Source organism: Xiphophorus couchianus, chromosome 16 (genome assembly GCF_001444195.1).
Source record: "Xiphophorus couchianus chromosome 16, X_couchianus-1.0, whole genome shotgun sequence".
NCBI lineage: Eukaryota > Metazoa > Chordata > Actinopteri > Cyprinodontiformes > Poeciliidae > Xiphophorus > Xiphophorus couchianus.
The window spans coordinates 4,304,870-4,322,075 of record NC_040243.1 but is presented as its reverse complement, the minus strand read 5'-3'; the positions used below and the strand labels follow the sequence as shown (position 1 = coordinate 4,322,075).

The 17,206-nt window shown below is 37.1% G+C and overlaps 2 protein-coding genes and 1 non-coding gene across 5 annotated transcripts in view; 1 reads left to right on the top strand and 2 right to left on the bottom strand.

The window, feature by feature from the left end:
- Positions 1 to 9,313, top strand: part of kcnh6a (potassium voltage-gated channel, subfamily H (eag-related), member 6a) — a 37,464-nt gene extending 28,151 nt beyond the window's left edge. Inside the window, exons 9-16 of one of the 2 annotated variants that reach the window (XM_028041328.1) lie at positions 993 to 1,192; positions 1,998 to 2,250; positions 3,730 to 3,923; positions 4,958 to 5,057; positions 5,711 to 5,995; positions 6,741 to 6,921; positions 7,448 to 7,655; positions 8,496 to 9,313. In XM_028041328.1, the coding sequence (XP_027897129.1) occupies positions 993 to 1,192; positions 1,998 to 2,250; positions 3,730 to 3,923; positions 4,958 to 5,057; positions 5,711 to 5,995; positions 6,741 to 6,921; positions 7,448 to 7,655; positions 8,496 to 8,777 (1,703 nt within the window). In that variant the 3' untranslated portion in view covers positions 8,778 to 9,313. Of the gene's footprint in view, positions 1 to 992; positions 1,193 to 1,997; positions 2,251 to 3,729; positions 3,924 to 4,957; positions 5,058 to 5,710; positions 5,996 to 6,737; positions 6,922 to 7,447; positions 7,656 to 8,495 lie in introns of both variants that reach the window. The other variant, XM_028041327.1, reaches the window with a different exon arrangement.
- trnac-gca (transfer RNA cysteine (anticodon GCA)) lies at positions 6,964 to 7,035 on the bottom strand. Its single transcript has one exon. It is a non-coding gene; the product is annotated as a tRNA-Cys (tRNA).
- A 1,483-nt stretch (positions 9,314 to 10,796) lies between the features above and the next one.
- On the bottom strand, positions 10,797 to 16,944 carry dcaf7 (ddb1 and cul4 associated factor 7). Of its 2 annotated transcripts, XM_028042570.1 has the most exons (8): positions 16,811 to 16,944; positions 16,526 to 16,724; positions 16,179 to 16,337; positions 15,210 to 15,321; positions 15,009 to 15,127; positions 14,357 to 14,566; positions 13,200 to 13,317; positions 10,797 to 12,130 (listed from the first exon to the last, which is right to left on the bottom strand). In XM_028042570.1, the coding sequence occupies exons 2-8, from the start codon at positions 16,661 to 16,663 to the stop codon at positions 11,958 to 11,960; spliced, it is 1,029 nt and encodes a 342-aa protein (XP_027898371.1). In that variant the 5' UTR covers positions 16,664 to 16,724; positions 16,811 to 16,944; the 3' UTR covers positions 10,797 to 11,957. The 2 variants fall into 2 exon arrangements, with proteins under 2 accessions (XP_027898371.1, XP_027898370.1); XM_028042569.1 differs by having other exon boundaries at positions 16,526 to 16,910.
- Between the last annotated feature and the right edge of the window lie 262 nt (positions 16,945 to 17,206).

Genomic DNA, 17,206 nt, shown 5'->3' with positions numbered 1-17,206 from the left:
AAAAAAAAGGAATACATTTCTACCAAGAAAATCCCAGGAAGTTTCTAGAAATAAACAGTTTGAGAAGTCCAAAATTTGCTAGAAAAAACTCAGAAATTTTGAGGATAATCTCAGAAATGTTCTTTGAGTTTCAAAAGTTCAAAATGTTAAACTTTTGAAACTGAAAATTTTCAAAAGTGGAAAATATTCGACTTTAGAATTTCCAAGTTTTGTTTTTTGGAAAATTTCTGAGATTAATCTAAAAATGTAATTTTTTTTCTAGCCAATTTTTGACATTTAAAACTACAAAATGTTTAAATTTTTTCTATAAAAAATTATAAGATTAATCTGAAAATTTCAGAGATTTTTCTTGCAAACCTTCAACTTTTCAAACTCAGAAATTTCTACGTTTTTTTGGTGGAAATTTACTCTGTCAAAAAACAAATGTTTTGTTTTTGACTTACCATCCAGAAACCACTTGCTGCATTCTTGCTGGTTGTGCAGGAGACTCCACTTCTGCTTTTCATAGATGTACGGTTGTATAGCTGCACATTTGTTTGCAACCATTTCCAAGTGTGAGTGTAACCATTGAGATAGGGGGCGTAACCAGCCTGAGCAGACTAAAATCTCATGGTCTAAGAATGATTTTGTGTAGATATGTGATTTGTATAGACCATATTTCTATCCTATCCTGTTCAGGAAAGCATGATGCATCACATTTATAGTTCTATTAAGGTAATTTGCTGGATATTTCCAAAAGTATCTGCTAAAGTCCTGAAAAAGTGATATCTTGGTCAGAAAAGTCGACTGTGTTATCTGAAAATTTTAAATCAACGCAAATTTCATGTTTTTGTTTTTAATACTTAAAAAGGTTATCTAGATTACCGTAGTAATGCTTCTGGCCTTCTGAAAAACATTCTCAGACATTTTAGCAGATTTTTAACAGGACTGACATTAGATGGCATTTATTTTAATCATCTACAAACAAAGGATTTCGTCTTTCTCTCCTTCAGCTCTGATGTATGCCAGCATCTTTGGGAATGTGTCAGCCATCATTCAGCGGCTGTATTCTGGCACGGCCCGGTACCACACTCAGATGCTGCGGGTCAAAGAGTTCATTCGCTTCCACCAGATCCCAGGAGGCCTCAGACAAAGACTGGAGGAGTATTTCCAGCATGCCTGGTCCTACACCAACGGCATCGACATGAATGCTGTGAGTGATTTGAAAGCCCCATAAACCTGTTACAACCTCGTATCAGAGCAGAGTTCAGGGTTAAGTAGGAAGTTCATGAAATGTTATTTATATATGTGAAGCATGCAATCCTTTTTTGTAAAAATATTCACCATTTTGGTTTTCAAACATTTTATCTAATGTGACAAAGTTATATTTTATGAACTACTCTGTTGGTGTTTGTTGAATTGCAGAACCTTTTGTTTTTTACACTGCATCACCTGAATGGGATGTTTTATTGTGTTTTTTTCTGTTTTTTGTTTTTTTTTCTTTTTAATATACAAGTCAAGAAGAAGAACAAGCGTAAAATAAAAACATGCCACTCGTGAAAAAAACAAGACAGAAATAGATATACAGTTTTTAAATTCTTATCAATGGCAAAAACACAAAGTTTTTCTTAGACGCTGTAGCACATATAAGGACATTATTTGGTAAAAATGATGCATCACATTACCCTCTATTGCAGATCCTGCTTTCCTTGGAGAGATTTTTACGGTTCATCTGCTGCATTAACTTTGACACAGTGTGTTTGCAATGTTCTGTTCTGCTGTGTTGACCCAGTTCTCTAGTGTTTGACCTTTGCATCAAGGATGTACCTTATAACTTTACCAACTTGCTTTCAGTAAAGCAGGAGTGATGCACTACAGATCAGGAGGTTAATTGTGTCGCTTCTTTATTGAAGTTGTTGACCCACTTTCTAGTGATGATGCGCTTCAGAGAATGATGTAACAAGCTAATTTAATGTGCAACATTGACAAAATGTCCATGCTCTTTGGTTGTTTTGCAGGTTTTGAAAGGTTTTCCTGAATGCCTGCAAGCCGACATCTGCCTCCATCTGCACCGCAGTTTACTGCAGAACTGCAAAGCTTTTCGGGGCGCCAACAAAGGCTGCCTGCGCGCTCTGGCCATGCGATTCAGAACGACCCACGCGCCGCCGGGTGACACCCTGGTGCACAGCGGGGACATTCTCACCGCCCTCTACTTCATTTCCAGGGGTTCAATCGAGATTTTGAGGGACGACGTAGTGGTGGCCATACTGGGTGAGCTGAAAATATAAGCAATGGACATTGTAAAAGCTAACTGAGTCAAGTTACCTGTACCTATTGGAACTATAGTTCGGATAATATTTTTATTTTGGTATCTTTCTTGTGAGCATTGCAATGGTAACGGATTCAGTGCTACATGAAAAGATTAGCAGTGGCGGCTCCAGCAGGTGGATTACAGGGGGCTATGGCTCCCCCAAGAAAATATCACGATTATTTTCTTTTTCATCGTAGTTAGTAATATTCTTTAATATGTACAGTAGTTGTTGTTATTTTCCTAATTTAAAAAGAAAAAACAACCAATAGTATACTGACTAAAAAAATCCCAGGTAATGAACTTGTATATCTATTTTCACTTTTGGTAAACAATGGAAAGGAGCATGTAATGTGAAAGCAGGTTGTTTTCTACGACCCAAATTTCCCAGGATAGAATCAGCAGCTGAAGAGAAAACTGTGGATAAAGCAGGAAAGCTTACATCTAATGTTTGGCAGGATTACATTTTTTATTTAAAACTAAAAATGATCAATATCAACTGATATGAAATGGTTTAAAAAATGTATCATGATACATGCAGCCCTATATAGGCCTTAATTAAATCACAAAATACTCCATATTCACTATCTACTTTATTGGTGATTGTTGTAGATGACTTAAAATGTTTATGGAAAAATCTGATAGCTTGTATTAATGAAAAAAAATTGTTGTTTGTTCCTGTCTCGTTTTTACTAGACACGTACTAGACGGTACTGGTCTTATCAATATCGACGGGACTACAGACATTTTGTCATTTTTTTTGTGCTTTAATGCTGCAGTGTGTAACTTTTACTAAAACAAATATGGTTTTTACATATTTGAAATACACCACTCACTCAGAAATGACCAATCAAAATCAGATGGTGAGACTTAGCGCTGTGCTTACATACAGCTGGTTCACACCTGCCACCAATGCTAATGCTAGTTAGCCTAGCCACAGATTTTCCTGTAACAGTAAGTTGTTTTTTTCACCATTAGCACATTGAGCAGCATATCTGAGATGGATTGACAGTGCTAAGACCCTCCTCCTGGCTCTGACTGGCTTTTGAACAGTAGTTGAGCATTTTTGCAGACTGCAATAGTAGTACTGGGAGAAAGTGGGTTCTGTCTCATACTCTTAAAACAACATATTTTTTTAATTACATGCCACAGCTGGATCTCCTGTAGCCAAAGCGCCATCTGATGCTATCCTTGACATCTTGACAGCATGCGTTTGTTTTTGTGTGTTGTGCCGCCCGAGGTGTTTGGGCACAGCTCCACTTTCATTTTACAATCGCATTGATCATCAATATCACATCCAGCCTCCATAGGTCACGTCTTTTATAGCTGCGTTTGTGAGGACAGTTAATTTGTTCTGTTGCAGACCAGGAATCCCTTTAATTTTTATTTTTATTCAGTTGTATACCCAGTTACTGAAGTATTTTGCTGGGATTTCTCTGCAGGAAAGAATGACATCTTTGGTGAACCCAACCATGTCTATGGCAGGCCCGGGAAATCCAGCGCTGACGTTCGGGCTTTGACCTACTGCGACCTTCATAAGATCCTGAGGGACGACCTGCTGGAGGTGCTGGAGATGTATCCAGACTTTGCTGACTCCTTCTGGAACAATTTGGAGATTACCTTTAACCTCAGAGATGTGAGTACCTCTAGAGGGCGATGTTACAACATTCGTATGGAATTTGTTGAATTAATTGAATCATCTGGAATAGAAAAGGTAATGGAAGATAAATAGTGAATCTAAAGGCAAAAACTTTGAATCATTTATTTATGTTTTGCCTCCAGTAATCTTCTTATTTCTTGCAATTTCTTAAATGAGGCGTATTATACAAATTTAACTTTTTTCACGTTTTTATATTTTCATTTGGATCTCAACTGTGTAAAAAAACAAACAGCTATTTTTGTTTTGTTGATTTTTTTGGCAGTAATTGAATGTTTTTGGTGTCTGGAAAATTAGACGCTTCAAAAACCTTCCGATTGTAAGGGCCCTGCAACCCGCACAGAGCTCCAACCCCGTTACCTAGCAAACCGAGCGGAGCTCCAGCACGTTTGGTCAGCTGGTTTTACCGCTGTATCTGCTGTACAATGGCTGCTGGAAAAGACAAGTGTCCTGTTGTTGAAGAACCAGCATTCTTGCTGATTCTGCAGCAGGCTCCACTTATGCTTTTCAAAGATGCACTGTTGTATAACTGTGCGTCTGTTCGCAGCCATTTTTAAATGCGAGCGTAAACGTTGAGTTGGGATGCATGGCTGGCAGCAGTTTTAGTTTCACCTGGTTGAGATTTACTAAATGAATGCTATTTTATAGATTGTTTTCCTAATTTATAATTGCATTTAAGATGTTTATTTTCATCTTATAATGTATTCCTAATAGTGCATAGAAAAGGCTTCAGTAGTAGTAGTAAAAAATTTGAATATTGTGTATTTTTAGTTTGATCATCAGAATAATGGTTGGTTGCTTCCCTTTCACCTTTTCATGATTGGGTGAAAGAAAAGTCTGTGGATACAAAAAAGAACTTGGTTTAAGACTTTTGTGCATCATGGCATGTCTTCCAGGCCCAAACAAAATGTTTATAGCCAAATCATTAAAACACCACTTAGGATACTGTTACCAAATGTTTTAGAAACAATCCACTATTTGGGTTTTAAATGACTGAGTCTAATGTGACTCAGGCAGACAGAATAAACCAGCAAACACCGAGCAGGAGCTCCGAGTGCGGCTGCCGACTGACGAGGCATCGCAGAAGCTCCCTGCGGCGGCGGAACCGGCCGGGTGAGAAATTATTTTTATTTTTCTCCCAGGCAAACTTTTTTTTTAATAGAAAAAAATTAGTCAAAAATTTTCTGGAAAAAATACATTTTTAGATTAATCTCAGAATTTTTTGAGAGAAAAAGTCTTGGAAATTTGAAAGTTGAAGATTTTTAATGTTAAAAAGTTTAACATTTTTAACTTTTGAAACTCAGAAATTTCCTTGTTTTTTTCCCTAAAAAATGTCTGAGATTAACCTCAATTTCAGATTTTTTTTCTTGCATATGTTTTGACTTTTGAAACTCATTAATTTCTTTGTTTTTTCTCAAATGTTTGAGTTTTTTCCAGCAAAGGTTGCACTTTTGAAACTTCTCTTTGATTTTTTGAAGAAAATATGAGGTTAATTTTGAGTTTTTATAGAACATTTTTGACTTTTCAAACTCAGAAATTTCCTTGTTTTTTTCTAGAATATTTCTGCGATTAATCTGAAGATTTGAGTTTTTTCCAGAAAGTTCTTGACTCTTCAAACTCAGAAAATTGCAGAGATTTTTTGGCAAAAATTGATTCTTTCTTTTTTCCCCCCCCCCATCTACAATGACCTCTAATGCACTGTCATAAATTTTACCTACAATTCTTTTGCCTCCATCTTGTCTTGAGCTGCGTTTTTATCCGTGCAGATGGGATGGATCATGAGGACTCGTACCCAGATCAATCGTGTCTGACGGTGAACCATCGGCGCAGAATGGTGGCCGGGTCTCACTGGGAGGATCTCTGCAGCAGCGCCAGCGTTTGTTCTCAGTCCAGTGATGAGGAAATTAAGTCTGTTCAACACAAGGGGGAGCTGTTCGTTCACAGTTCCGACACCAGAGACTACCAACCTTCAAGGGTCACCAGCCGGCCCAACTGTGGACCTTCTGCTCTAATGGGGCAGGCTGTGGATCTTGGAGGCTCTCCGTACTCAGGTACCAACAATGCATTGAGCTTTTACAAAAAGTCTGATGTTAAAATCATAAAATGTAAGGTGTTTTGTCATGATTTGATGTAAAAGACACAAAAAACTTCATAATTTTGAAGTGGTAGGATGTTTATCACCGTTTTCAGAATATGAATCTGCACTGCGGTTTATTTAAGAGTAATGGAACTGAGTACAAATTAAAACCCTTTTCAAATTTTTGTCATAACTCCACCTTTGTGCTTGTTTTTGTTGGCCTCAATTAAATATACTGAGGTTTTTTGGTTTTAAGGTGACATATTTGAAACGGTTCAAGTGGTTTGAATGCTTTAGCAAAAAAACTGTAGCTATTCAGTTCTCTGTTATTTACTCATGTAATTATTTTAAAAATAATGGGGAATGTTTTATTTAAAAACTACAAAATGGAACAGTTTAACCTATAAAATAAGTAAATAAAATATTAAAACCAAATCAAATGTTTATGAATGTCATATATGTGCAAAGGCTACAAGAAAAAATATGTGGATTCAGTTCTGTGTAACTGATTTGTCTAATCATTATAAAACAAAATCAAAGAATTAAAAATAACATAATTATTTTTAACAAATAATTTAAAATAATAAACCAATAAACCAAATCAAATGCTTGGGAATGTGATATGTACAAAGACTACAGAAGAAAAAAATGCAGATTTTAAATGAAAACCTAGAAGAAAATGCAAAGAACCACTATATTTTTCTTAAATTGTGCAGCAGCGCCCCCTATCAGTGTGTCAGGCTTGTACGGCTACTGGTCAGACCGCAGATCCAGCCAGCTGTCTGAGAACCAGAGGAGGCAGTCAGCAGTGAGATCTGGTTTTCTGCCTTCGTTCTGCGCTGAGGATCGGCCTCGGGAGCTGGAATCCAGACTGGAGCTCCTGCAGTCTCAGCTCAACAGGTATCATGGATCCGATTCAGGCTTCAGAATAATGAAAACAGTAGGGGGCACCCGGATTTGAACCGGGGACCTCTTGATCTGCAGTCAAATGCTCTACCACTGAGCTATACCCCCAGCTCCTTTGCTGTTTTACATGATGAACAAATGGGTGTAATAGTGCTTCTGTAGTTAAAACACTGCTGAAAAATTCAAAATGGTCACCACAGTTGTCATGGAAATTAGATAAAATCATGTATGAATTTTGTATGAATAAGATGACAAAAGTCAAAAACTTATAATGGGACATAACGTTGATCCAAGCCAACATATTATGGCAATAATTGGTTTAAAAAGCTCTAAACCGGAGGCCATCTTGAAAAATGGCTGTCATTTTGAAATAGGTTTTTTATTCTCAAAGCGTCAGGTTTGAGAATGCAAATTCTTTTGCTTGTGTGCACACTTGAAATATTTGACTGTCATATTTAAATCTTTTTTTTTTTTTTTGCTTGAATCCATGATGTGACCTTATCCTTTTAACCCTTTCCAGGCTGGAGACCCGTATGACTGCAGATATTAACGTGATCCTGCAGCTCCTCCAGAGGCAGATGACCCCGGTACCTCCCGCCTACAGCGCCGTGTCGCCCGGCTCCCACCTGCCTCACCCCACGACCCTGTATGGCTCGGGAACCCCCACTATCCACATGGCTCCCCCAATCCAGCCGGGACAGATAGACGGCACCGCCTCCTTGCTGCAGGTATCAGAACTGCATTTTTATTCCTCCATATTGTGTATTTTAGTATAAATTATGTTCAATAATGTAAACAGGTCACATTTAAGACAGGTGACCTAGTCAGATTGGACAGAGGACAGCATGATGCTGCCACCACTGAATCTTATGGCACGGTCCAGAGTCTGGTTCAGGCTGATGTCCAATGATAGTTTTCTAAGTTGCATCTTGAAGTTTTTGTCTCATCTTTTTTAATTTTGATTTGTGAAACACTGGAAAACACCAAATCCTATCAAATATTTTTGTCCTCGTTTCTAGAGCAAATATCTTGGCACATTTTAAATGAGACAAAACTAACTTACAATTTCACATAACTTACGTACATTAGCTTTCTTGAGCCAATAATTCCTTAATATTGATTTTAAAAAAGTACTAATTCAACTTACAGATTATTCCACTCATAAAACATTTTTCCCGTTATAAATGAAACAATCTGCCAGTAGAACTAGTAGTTTTTTAATCAATATTAAGGAATTATTGATTTAAACAAGCTATTTCTTGCTGAAAAGTTACTTTTAAGTTAGTTTAATCTTACACTCAATTTAAAATTTAAAAATTTTGCAGTGAAGATTAAATAGTATCTCCAATTTACAACTATTCATTTGTGTATCTCTATTGCATTGAATCCAAATAAAATTAATTGAATTGAAAATGAATCACTTTTAGTGGTTGTAAAAGTGAATATTTTTTGCAGCTTCATACAATGTGCAGAAAAACAAGGAAAGGCATAAAAACAAACAATTTAAATCTATTACAGCTGTAGCATTTAAACATTTTATCTACATCTGAGTATTTCTGTGTTTCCAGAGTCCAGATTCTGACTTTAAGCACAAATCTAGAGACTCCCTCTCCAGCGGCATCCATCTCACCGTGGCGTCAGACGACACCATGTCACCAGAGGCCGACCCGCCACGGCTGCCCTCTGTTGACCTCACCTGTCCTCACTTCCTGTCCCCCAAAGTCCACGAAGACCCCGGGCTCCTCGGCGGCAGCCAGCGCTTCCCCTCGCTCCCCGAACACCTGGAGACCTCCACAGAGATGCAGGAGATCCAGAGACACGTCTCTGACCCGGTCCTGCCAGGAACCTAGAGCAACCTGCTGCAAATGTAAAGCCATATTTTGACCACATGGATCCCCATCTCACCAAATATTAAAAAATAATGATCCTCCTCTCCTGGTTGGAGGCTGCTGGAAAGCGTTGAATGTCTGAAAAACACACAAACTGCATCCCAGACTCAGGTTTCCATAATGGAAGGAGAGAAAAAAAACCATGTTTGGGAAATATCTGCATTCACTTTGTATAAGAATTGCACATTTAGGCTCAATAAAGAAAAAAATGTATTTTTATACTGTTCTAGCTGCTGTTTGCATAAAGAACTCTGTATCTAGTTAATATAAAGGCTGTTGGAGTCAGTGTTACTGTTGTCTGTGTTAAATAAATTAACTGTCTGACACTGTAAATGATGAAGATTTTAACTTAAATCCCACATTTGTTCATGACACGAATCAGAAAAGTAATTTATGAGAAAACATGGCTGTGAATATAGTTAGATGTTTTCTGTAGAGGTTCTTTTCTGGTCACACCTGCCAGAATACGAGAGTTTTAAGGTTACTCTAAAAAAAATTAATAAAGTTAAAAGAATAAAGTCAAGATAACAAGGTAATATTACAAGAATAAAGTTGTATTATGAGAATAATAATGCTCGTAGTAGTATTTTGACTTTACTCTCGATATATTATGATTTTAAACTTGTCATTTTATTGTACAACTTTTAATGAGGAAAGATACGATAGCGATGGACAGCAGCCGTCAATCACACAGCAGGGCCGAGCTCAAATCGTGGCAGCGTCACTTCCGGTGACAGCCCTCGTGTAACCTCGAATTTGCGGCGAACACTTTTCAAGGTAAGATTAACGTTCTTATACATTATAAATAAGAATGATTAGAAAGATATCAAATATTGCATTATGGAGAAGGTAACTGCTACTAGTAACCATGGAGAAATTGTCCCACCGTGATGTAGCTCACCATTTATGGGAAAACTGGTTAGCATCTCGTCTTATGTACGTTTTTAATGCTGCTCCGGTGTAAAGGGTCACATTGTTCATGAGACAGTGATATAAATTATGTGATGTGAAATCTGGCAAAGTCGGCAATTTGATGAACACATCAGGAGGGAGGAGGTATGAGTCGGTTTCTAAGCTAGCCATTTCAAACTTTTGTAAATACCACCGACTATGAGCCTCAACTGGGTGTGTTACGTTCACAGACAAATTAGATTGACTAGAAAAAATAGACGTCATGAATAAACTGGCAAAACCAACTTTGGAAAACAATTTCTGTCACTCTGCTCAACTCCCGTCCCTCACTCCCGACGTCCATCATGGCGGCTCGCTATTTCAAACAAGCCGCAACCGTCTCGAGTCTCAGAACGCAAGTTACGTAGTCTGATCGCGACGTGTGCTGCATTCCCGTCGTACTCGAAACCGGGAAATTCCAACTTCACAGTCGAAAGAATCAACTGGAACTGGATTACCCAAGTCAAAAGTACTCGCCGACCGAGAAAATTAAATAATAATAATAATAAAAACATAATTGAAAGTCATCAACTTAATTTTTGTTTGTTTGTTTTTGCAGGAAATATATTATTTATCATAGATCCGAAACTTTAAAAGTATTTTTGCACATTTGCTGTATTAAAATTAAGGCATGTAACTTTAAAATATTTTTGGGCTTTGTTGAACTAATTTATTCCCAGTTATAAGAACAGGATTTGGGTCACTATTGACAAATCAACCCAAAGTGATATAAAGTTGTTATATTTTTGCCAAATTTAATAAATTACATACAAGCTCATTTGGATAAAGCAAAGTCATCTTTTCAGTAAGATTTCTGGATCAACTAAACTCATTCAAGTTTAGTTGTAAAAAAAAATATTTTTACTTAATATTTTTATTAATCCTACTGATTAAAAATACAAATTTTAATAAATTGGAATTGGGGGCCAAAACAAAACCAATTTAAGAGCCACAAATGGCCCTCGTGCCACACTTTGATCACACTTGGCATAAAAAAATGAGGTTACATATTCCTTCCGCAAAAAAATGTAATTTGTTTTTGAATTAATTTATTAGGTACATAAAAAGGTAAACACAATAGGTAAATAAAACTAAAAGTTGGTTTTTAAGTCATGGGGAGGTTACAATTTATTAGAGCAAATTCAATATTAAACTTTATGAAAAAACACTACAACATGAACACTTGGCTTACCAACATCTGAAGTTTGATATATTTATATTTATGTACATTTTGTCTTGCAATGGCATGCTACAAGGACAGGACTGAAGACGACAAAATAAAGAGAGAAGCAGAAAGCTGTGTCAACTCATTTCAAACTTCACTCTAACTGAAGTAAAAATGCAACGTTTCAAAGAATGAACGCTCAACAAATAAGAAGAGGATATTTAGGGAGCCATCGTTGCTCTGATAGACTTTAAATGTCAGCTGCAGAACAGAGGAACATCTTAAACTCCCACATTAGGTAAACGAGACTAGTATATACCCTACAGATGCTTTATTCACCAGTTACATGGTATGCATCCACAAGAAGGCTACGAGTAAATCCTACATATTTTCACTGCAAAAACAAAATCTTACCAAGGATTTTTGTGGAAATATCTTAATTAAAATTAACTTTACAACAAGATAGGAATTTATTTTAAGTCAATAATTTGTTTATATTGATTTTTAAAAAGTACTAGTTCAATTGTTTAATATTTTTCCCATATTACAAATGAAAGAATCTGTCACTTGAACTAGTAATTTTCTATTCATATTAAGAAATTGTTGACTTAAAACATGCTCATATCTTTCTGAAAAGTTAGTTTTGCCTTTTTTAAAGTGTACTAAGATATTTGCACAAAAATTTGATTAAAAATACTTGGTAATGTCATGTCTTTGCAATGTTCTGCCACCTACAGCAGTTTGTATCAACCTCAAACTAAAAAAAAACTGATGAAATGCATGAGATCTAAATTGCTCCAAATTGTCTCACAGCTGGCAGAGAAGTATTTTTAAAAAACCCTCAAGGAAACATCGACACTTTCTACAGCTGCTGAGCAAAAATAAATAAGAGCTTACACGTTATTAGAAGAGCAGATAAATGTAAACCAACTTCAGAGAAAGTTCCCTCCTCGTCCTGAAAGCTGGAGGACGAGAACTACTGAAAAGTCCAAATGTGAAACTCGGGGCGCTTGTTTTCTACGGCTTTAGACGCGCAGGATCTCCAGGCAGTTGTTGTAGCAGATGGCGATCCAGTCCGGCTGTGTGGACGCCCACTGAACGTTGTTGATCTCGCCTTCGGCGGTGTAGGCCAGGATGGGGTCTTCAATGGCGCGTGGCATCTGCTGGATGTCCCAGATCAGAGCCTGATGGTCGTCGGCTAATAAAAAGAAGGAAAAACATCAGGATATTTAAATTAAATGTGATCTGTCATACTTAATTTAAAAGGTTAGGATTGGTTTATGGGCGATACAAAACAGATTTTGCACAAAATCATTGTCACTTGTCTTGTCACTTTAAACCCAAATGAACTGCTTCTGCCCCCCCACCCTCCAAGTTCAACGTTTACACTCGCACGTGAAAATGGCTGCAAACACATGGACAATTATATAGCTGTACATCTTTGAAAAGCAGAAGTAGAGCCTCCTGCACAACCAACAAAATTCAGCCAGTGGTTTTTGGATGGTAAGTCAACAACAAAACATTTGTCTTTTCCAGCAGCCGTTATGAAGCACATAGAGCTGACCAAACATGGTAGAGCACTGTCTGGGTTGCTACGTAACGGATGGGACTTCACTCGGGGTGATAGGCAGTGCCTGCTGATTTGTGACGCTACATTCAGAGTTTTTCAAACAACGGCTTGGTGGGTTATTTTTAAGCGCTTAGGTTGTTTTTAGTAGCAGTAGAAACCCAAATGAAAGCATAAAAAAGTGCTAAACTTGAACTATGCACAATAGATCCACTTTAACAATGGACTATTCAGACTTTGAGCTGTAAAAAAGTACTTCCCCCTTCAGGTTTTTCCTCTGTTTTTCAAATTAAATGTTTCAAATAACCCCTAAAAATTTCAATATCTGTCAAATGTAATCTAAGTAAATACAAAATACAGTTTAAATTATTTTAATGCTGACTAAACATGCTGGAGCTCAGCTTAGGTTGCTAGGTAATGGATGGAACTCTGCCGGGGTTACTAGGTAACGGTGCAGTGCCTGCTGATTTGTTACCTTACATTCCAAAGGTTTTTTGGAAATGATGTCAATTTCTCCTCTGGTTAGTTAACAAAGGTATTCTTCTTTCTTTTTCTTTTGCCAAAAAACAACTGTGTGTGTTTTTTAAGTGCTTGGGTTGTATTTAGAAGAAGTATAGACCCAAGTGGAAGTACAAAAACCATGCAAAATGTACATTTTGTGTAGTACATTTACCCAATAACATTTAACTTCCAAACTCACCTGCAGTGCAGATGTGACACGAGGAATGAGGCGCCCAGGCGATGCCGTTGACGCAGGCGCGATGGTTGTTAAGCCGAGCCACGGGAGTACACGGCACGCGAACGTCCAGGATCACAACCTGGAGAACAGAAATACGAATTCAAAGGCTTTTTATTTACTGCAGCTGTTCATAAATACTGAACAATCTCCTCACGTAGGTAAACTTCTAACAGGAAGCAACAGAAATGTAAATGAATGTGCAGTTTCTTGTATGACTATATAAGCTGAAACAATTACTAAATATTCGTCAACTATTCGTAATAGACTAGCTGGAGTAAACAGGCCCTAAAAACATTATTCCCAGAGCCAGAATTATGACAAAGCTGTCTAAAAAATATTAACATTTTGCATTTAGGATTAAAATAACCTTTTGTCAATATGTTCTACCCAAAACTCCACAAGTAGAATGGTTTTAACTTCAAATTCTGGTAAATACCTATAAAGTATTGTTGGCTATCCAAAAATGAGTCGATAGATTAGACCTGCACTGTACTGATGTTAAGTCAAGCAGGAAGGACTGAACTTTTTGTTTTGTACAATACTTTTGTAAAAATAAAGTATTGTTATGTAACTAGAACATTTTCATCAATATTGAGGAATTATTTACTTAAAACAAGCTGCTATATATTATTGAAAAGTTAGTTGCAAGTTAGTTTTATCCTATTTAAAGTGTATTAAAATATTTGCACTATAAACTAATAGGGTTGGGCTTTTATTGTGATAAATAAGAATTTTCATTTATCGTTGTCACAATAAATTGCAATTAATGAAGTTTAAAGGCCCCTGACTGTCCTCACTGTCAGGTTTGATAGTTTCACTAACTTCTCCACTAGTTGTTCAATATATATCAATAAATTTGAAAATAAAAGTTGCAATGTGCAATTTAGCAATACAAATGACACTTTATTATGTTTTTCTAAAAGCATTAATTGTGTTTGTGGGGCTTTGAAGCTCTACGTCATTGGAAAGAGTCTAAATGAATCCCTGTTGGAACAGTGGCAGCAATACAGTTACCTAAAAAACAAGTAATAATTCTGTAAAATATTGTAATAGAACTTTAAGTCCATAAAAAAAGCTATTTACATGAGATCACATCAATGATAAAAATGCAACCCGACCTCCATGCCGTCCATGGCCATGGTGGCCAGGTAGTTGGGGTCCTGTTTGTTCCAGCAGAGGCGGAGCAGCGGGTGATGCTGGGGGTCTTCGTAGATGATGGTGCTGTGCTCTAGATGTCGGAGGTCAAACATGCGGACGGATCCGTCGGCGCCCACCGAGGCGAACATGTCTCTGCCTCCGCCCGCGCGGCTGAACGCGATGTCGTAAACCTGAAAACACACCACAGCGTTCCTCAACGCTTACATAGAAATTCATGCTCTGACTTTAAATCATGATTCTAATAATAAGTTTTAAGTGATAACTTTTCGTTAAATGTTTGCTGTAATTTAGCCTGCCTTTAATATATTAAATTTTGAGACAGAAAATTGCGGGGTTGAGGCGGGGTTCTTTCACACTTAATCAATTACTAAATTAGTCGATGATTATTTCAATAATCGATGAATCAGCCCTTTATGTATATTTTTGTGTTGAAACACGAACTACACTTTGAAGCTCTACGTCATTGGAAAGAGTCTAAATGAATCCCTGTTGCCTTGGAAAATTGAATAAAAATAACCAAAAAAATTAACCTGAAGCCTATTGACAAAAACAACTTTAGAGATCAACAACAAAAAACTAAATTTGGGTCATATTACAAAATAAAATCCAGACCTCTTTGTCGTGAGCGATCAGCTGAGTCTTCACGTGTCCAGAAACCAGGTTGACTCGTCCCAACACCTGACCGGTCTCCAAGCCCCAGATGGTGCAGGTGGTGTCGATGCTGGATGTTCCTGAAACACACAAAAGAAATAATTTAAAGCCAATAAAAGATCAAATGAAAACTGAAGGAGTTTTCTTTATTTTATTTCCTACCAAGCAGATTGGGATCAACTTCGTTCCAGTCAAAGGAGGTGAGCGGAGCGCAGAAGTCGGAGTTCTTGTTGTTGTTCAGCAGACATTCGAGGCGTGTTTCTGTGTCACTGACCTGCAGCATGATCAAGTACGATTTAAACCAGACTTTTGCCACAACTGACCGGTCTCGGACAGAAATTGCTCAAACATTTCTGACATTGATCTAAGAATTTCTCCGTTTTTTTTTTTACTTTTCAAACTCTGAAATTTCCAAGATTTTTCTTGAAAATTTCAGAAATTAACCTAGAAATGTGCAATTTTTTTCTATCATACTTTTTGACTTCAAACTGAGGAATTTTCAAGTTTTTTCTCTAAAACGTATGAAATAAATCTCAATATTTAAAAATTTTTTGTAGCAATTTTCTTTGATTTTTCAAACTCAGAAATTTCCAAGTTACTTTCTAGAAGATTTCTGAGATTAATCTAAAAGTTTCTCACATTTTTGTCCAGCAAATGTTTGACTTTTGAATGTCAGAGATTGCCAAGTTTTTTTTTCTAGAAAATTTCTGAACTTGGCCTCAAATTATAACATTTTTCTCTAGCACATTTTTTGACTTTTTAAACTCAGAAATGTCCTTGGTTTTTCTCGAAAATGTATGAGATCAACGTCAATGTTTGGAATTATTTTCTGGAAATCTTTTTACTTTTCAAACTCAGAAATTTCCAAGTTACTTTCTAGAAAATGTCTGAGATCAACCTCAAACTTTCTGACGTTTTTTGACAAAATGTACTCCTCCTTTTATATATATTTTTCTTTTGTGAATTTAAAGTATATCTGAATTTGAGTATAAAAGGGCGCTAATATGCCGTTTTAATTGAAAAATGCAGGTAGTAAAGTCTGTAAAGACAAACATTTCTCCAAATTTATTCATTGCTGGAAAATATCCACACTCCTCTGATTTGTAGTGACTTTATAATGGTTCATTTTACCCTCCATATGCGCAGGTAGTCCCCGCTGGTGGCCAGCAGGTCTGGGTAAACTCCTTTGGTGTCTGGGATCCACATGATCTTGGTAGTGGGGTAAGGATGATCAAAGGTGTTCCTGCAGACAAACTCTGAGCTCTCTTCCTCCAAACCAACCAGCTGAACCTGAAATAAACACCGATAAGCTGGTAAAGACGGCAAACCCCCTAAAGAACACGACAACTGGACAAAACATCACCTATAAATTTGTTATTGAAGGCAATAGCACAATCAGAAGTGATGTTTTGAGCCTGGGTGCGCAGGGAGGTTAGCATTAATCTGAAGCTAGCTGCTAATGAAAACACGCTGCGAACCTTGTTGTTGTATTCCTCCACGAAGCTTCCCAGAGCCAGCCGAAAGCGTTTGTCCGGGCGGACGCTCCAGTTCATGGCATACACCGTCCATGGCGCCTCGTATTTGTAGATTTCTTTTCTTTTCCCGTGAAGAGACATCCTCTCCCGAGCTGCGGCTCTTGTCTAGGCAGCTAACCTGCTAACTGTCGGTGAAGTTAACCTTTGAATAAAATACAACTAATTAGTTTCACTTAGAAGAATAAATACAAGGATGTCGGTCGAAAACGACTGATCGATGTAGATAACCTCAATGGAGACGCGATTTTTCACCACTTCTGCTAACAAAGGGTAGCATTTTTCGTTGGGGCCATCAAATCGTCAAGTTTTGAGGAACGCGATCAACTTCCGGTGATTATTTTCGAAATAAAATCAACAATGCGTTTAAACTCGACATTCCCGTTGAAACTCCAAATGAAGTATTAATGTACCCCCAAATTACATAAATATGTCTTATTCGTTTTAAGTTGTCTTAGAACATGTTATTGTGTTGATAAAAGACGTAATTATCATGGCAGTTACGTTACTGCTTTATTATTTTTTGAAAAGTATTTACTTTTTTTTATTTATTCATTTTTTTTGTTTACGTATTTTTTTTTATGAGTCTTGAAGGTTTGTACCGGAAGTATACGTTGTTTAGTCCAA

What these genes read in the sequence shown, in the direction of transcription:
- dcaf7 (XM_028042570.1), bottom strand. Translation starts at nt 16,663, where the DNA reads ATGTCTCTTCACGGGAAAAGAAAAGAAATCTACAAATACGAGGCGCCA. An exon ending in TGGAGGAATACAACAACAAG is followed by an intron (nt 16,338 to 16,525) that starts GTTCGCAGCGTG and finishes TGTTTATTTCAG; the next exon opens with GTTCAGCTGGTTGGTTTGGA. An exon ending in AGTTGATCCCAATCTGCTTG is followed by an intron (nt 15,128 to 15,209) that starts GTAGGAAATAAA and finishes TGTGTGTTTCAG; the next exon opens with GAACATCCAGCATCGACACC.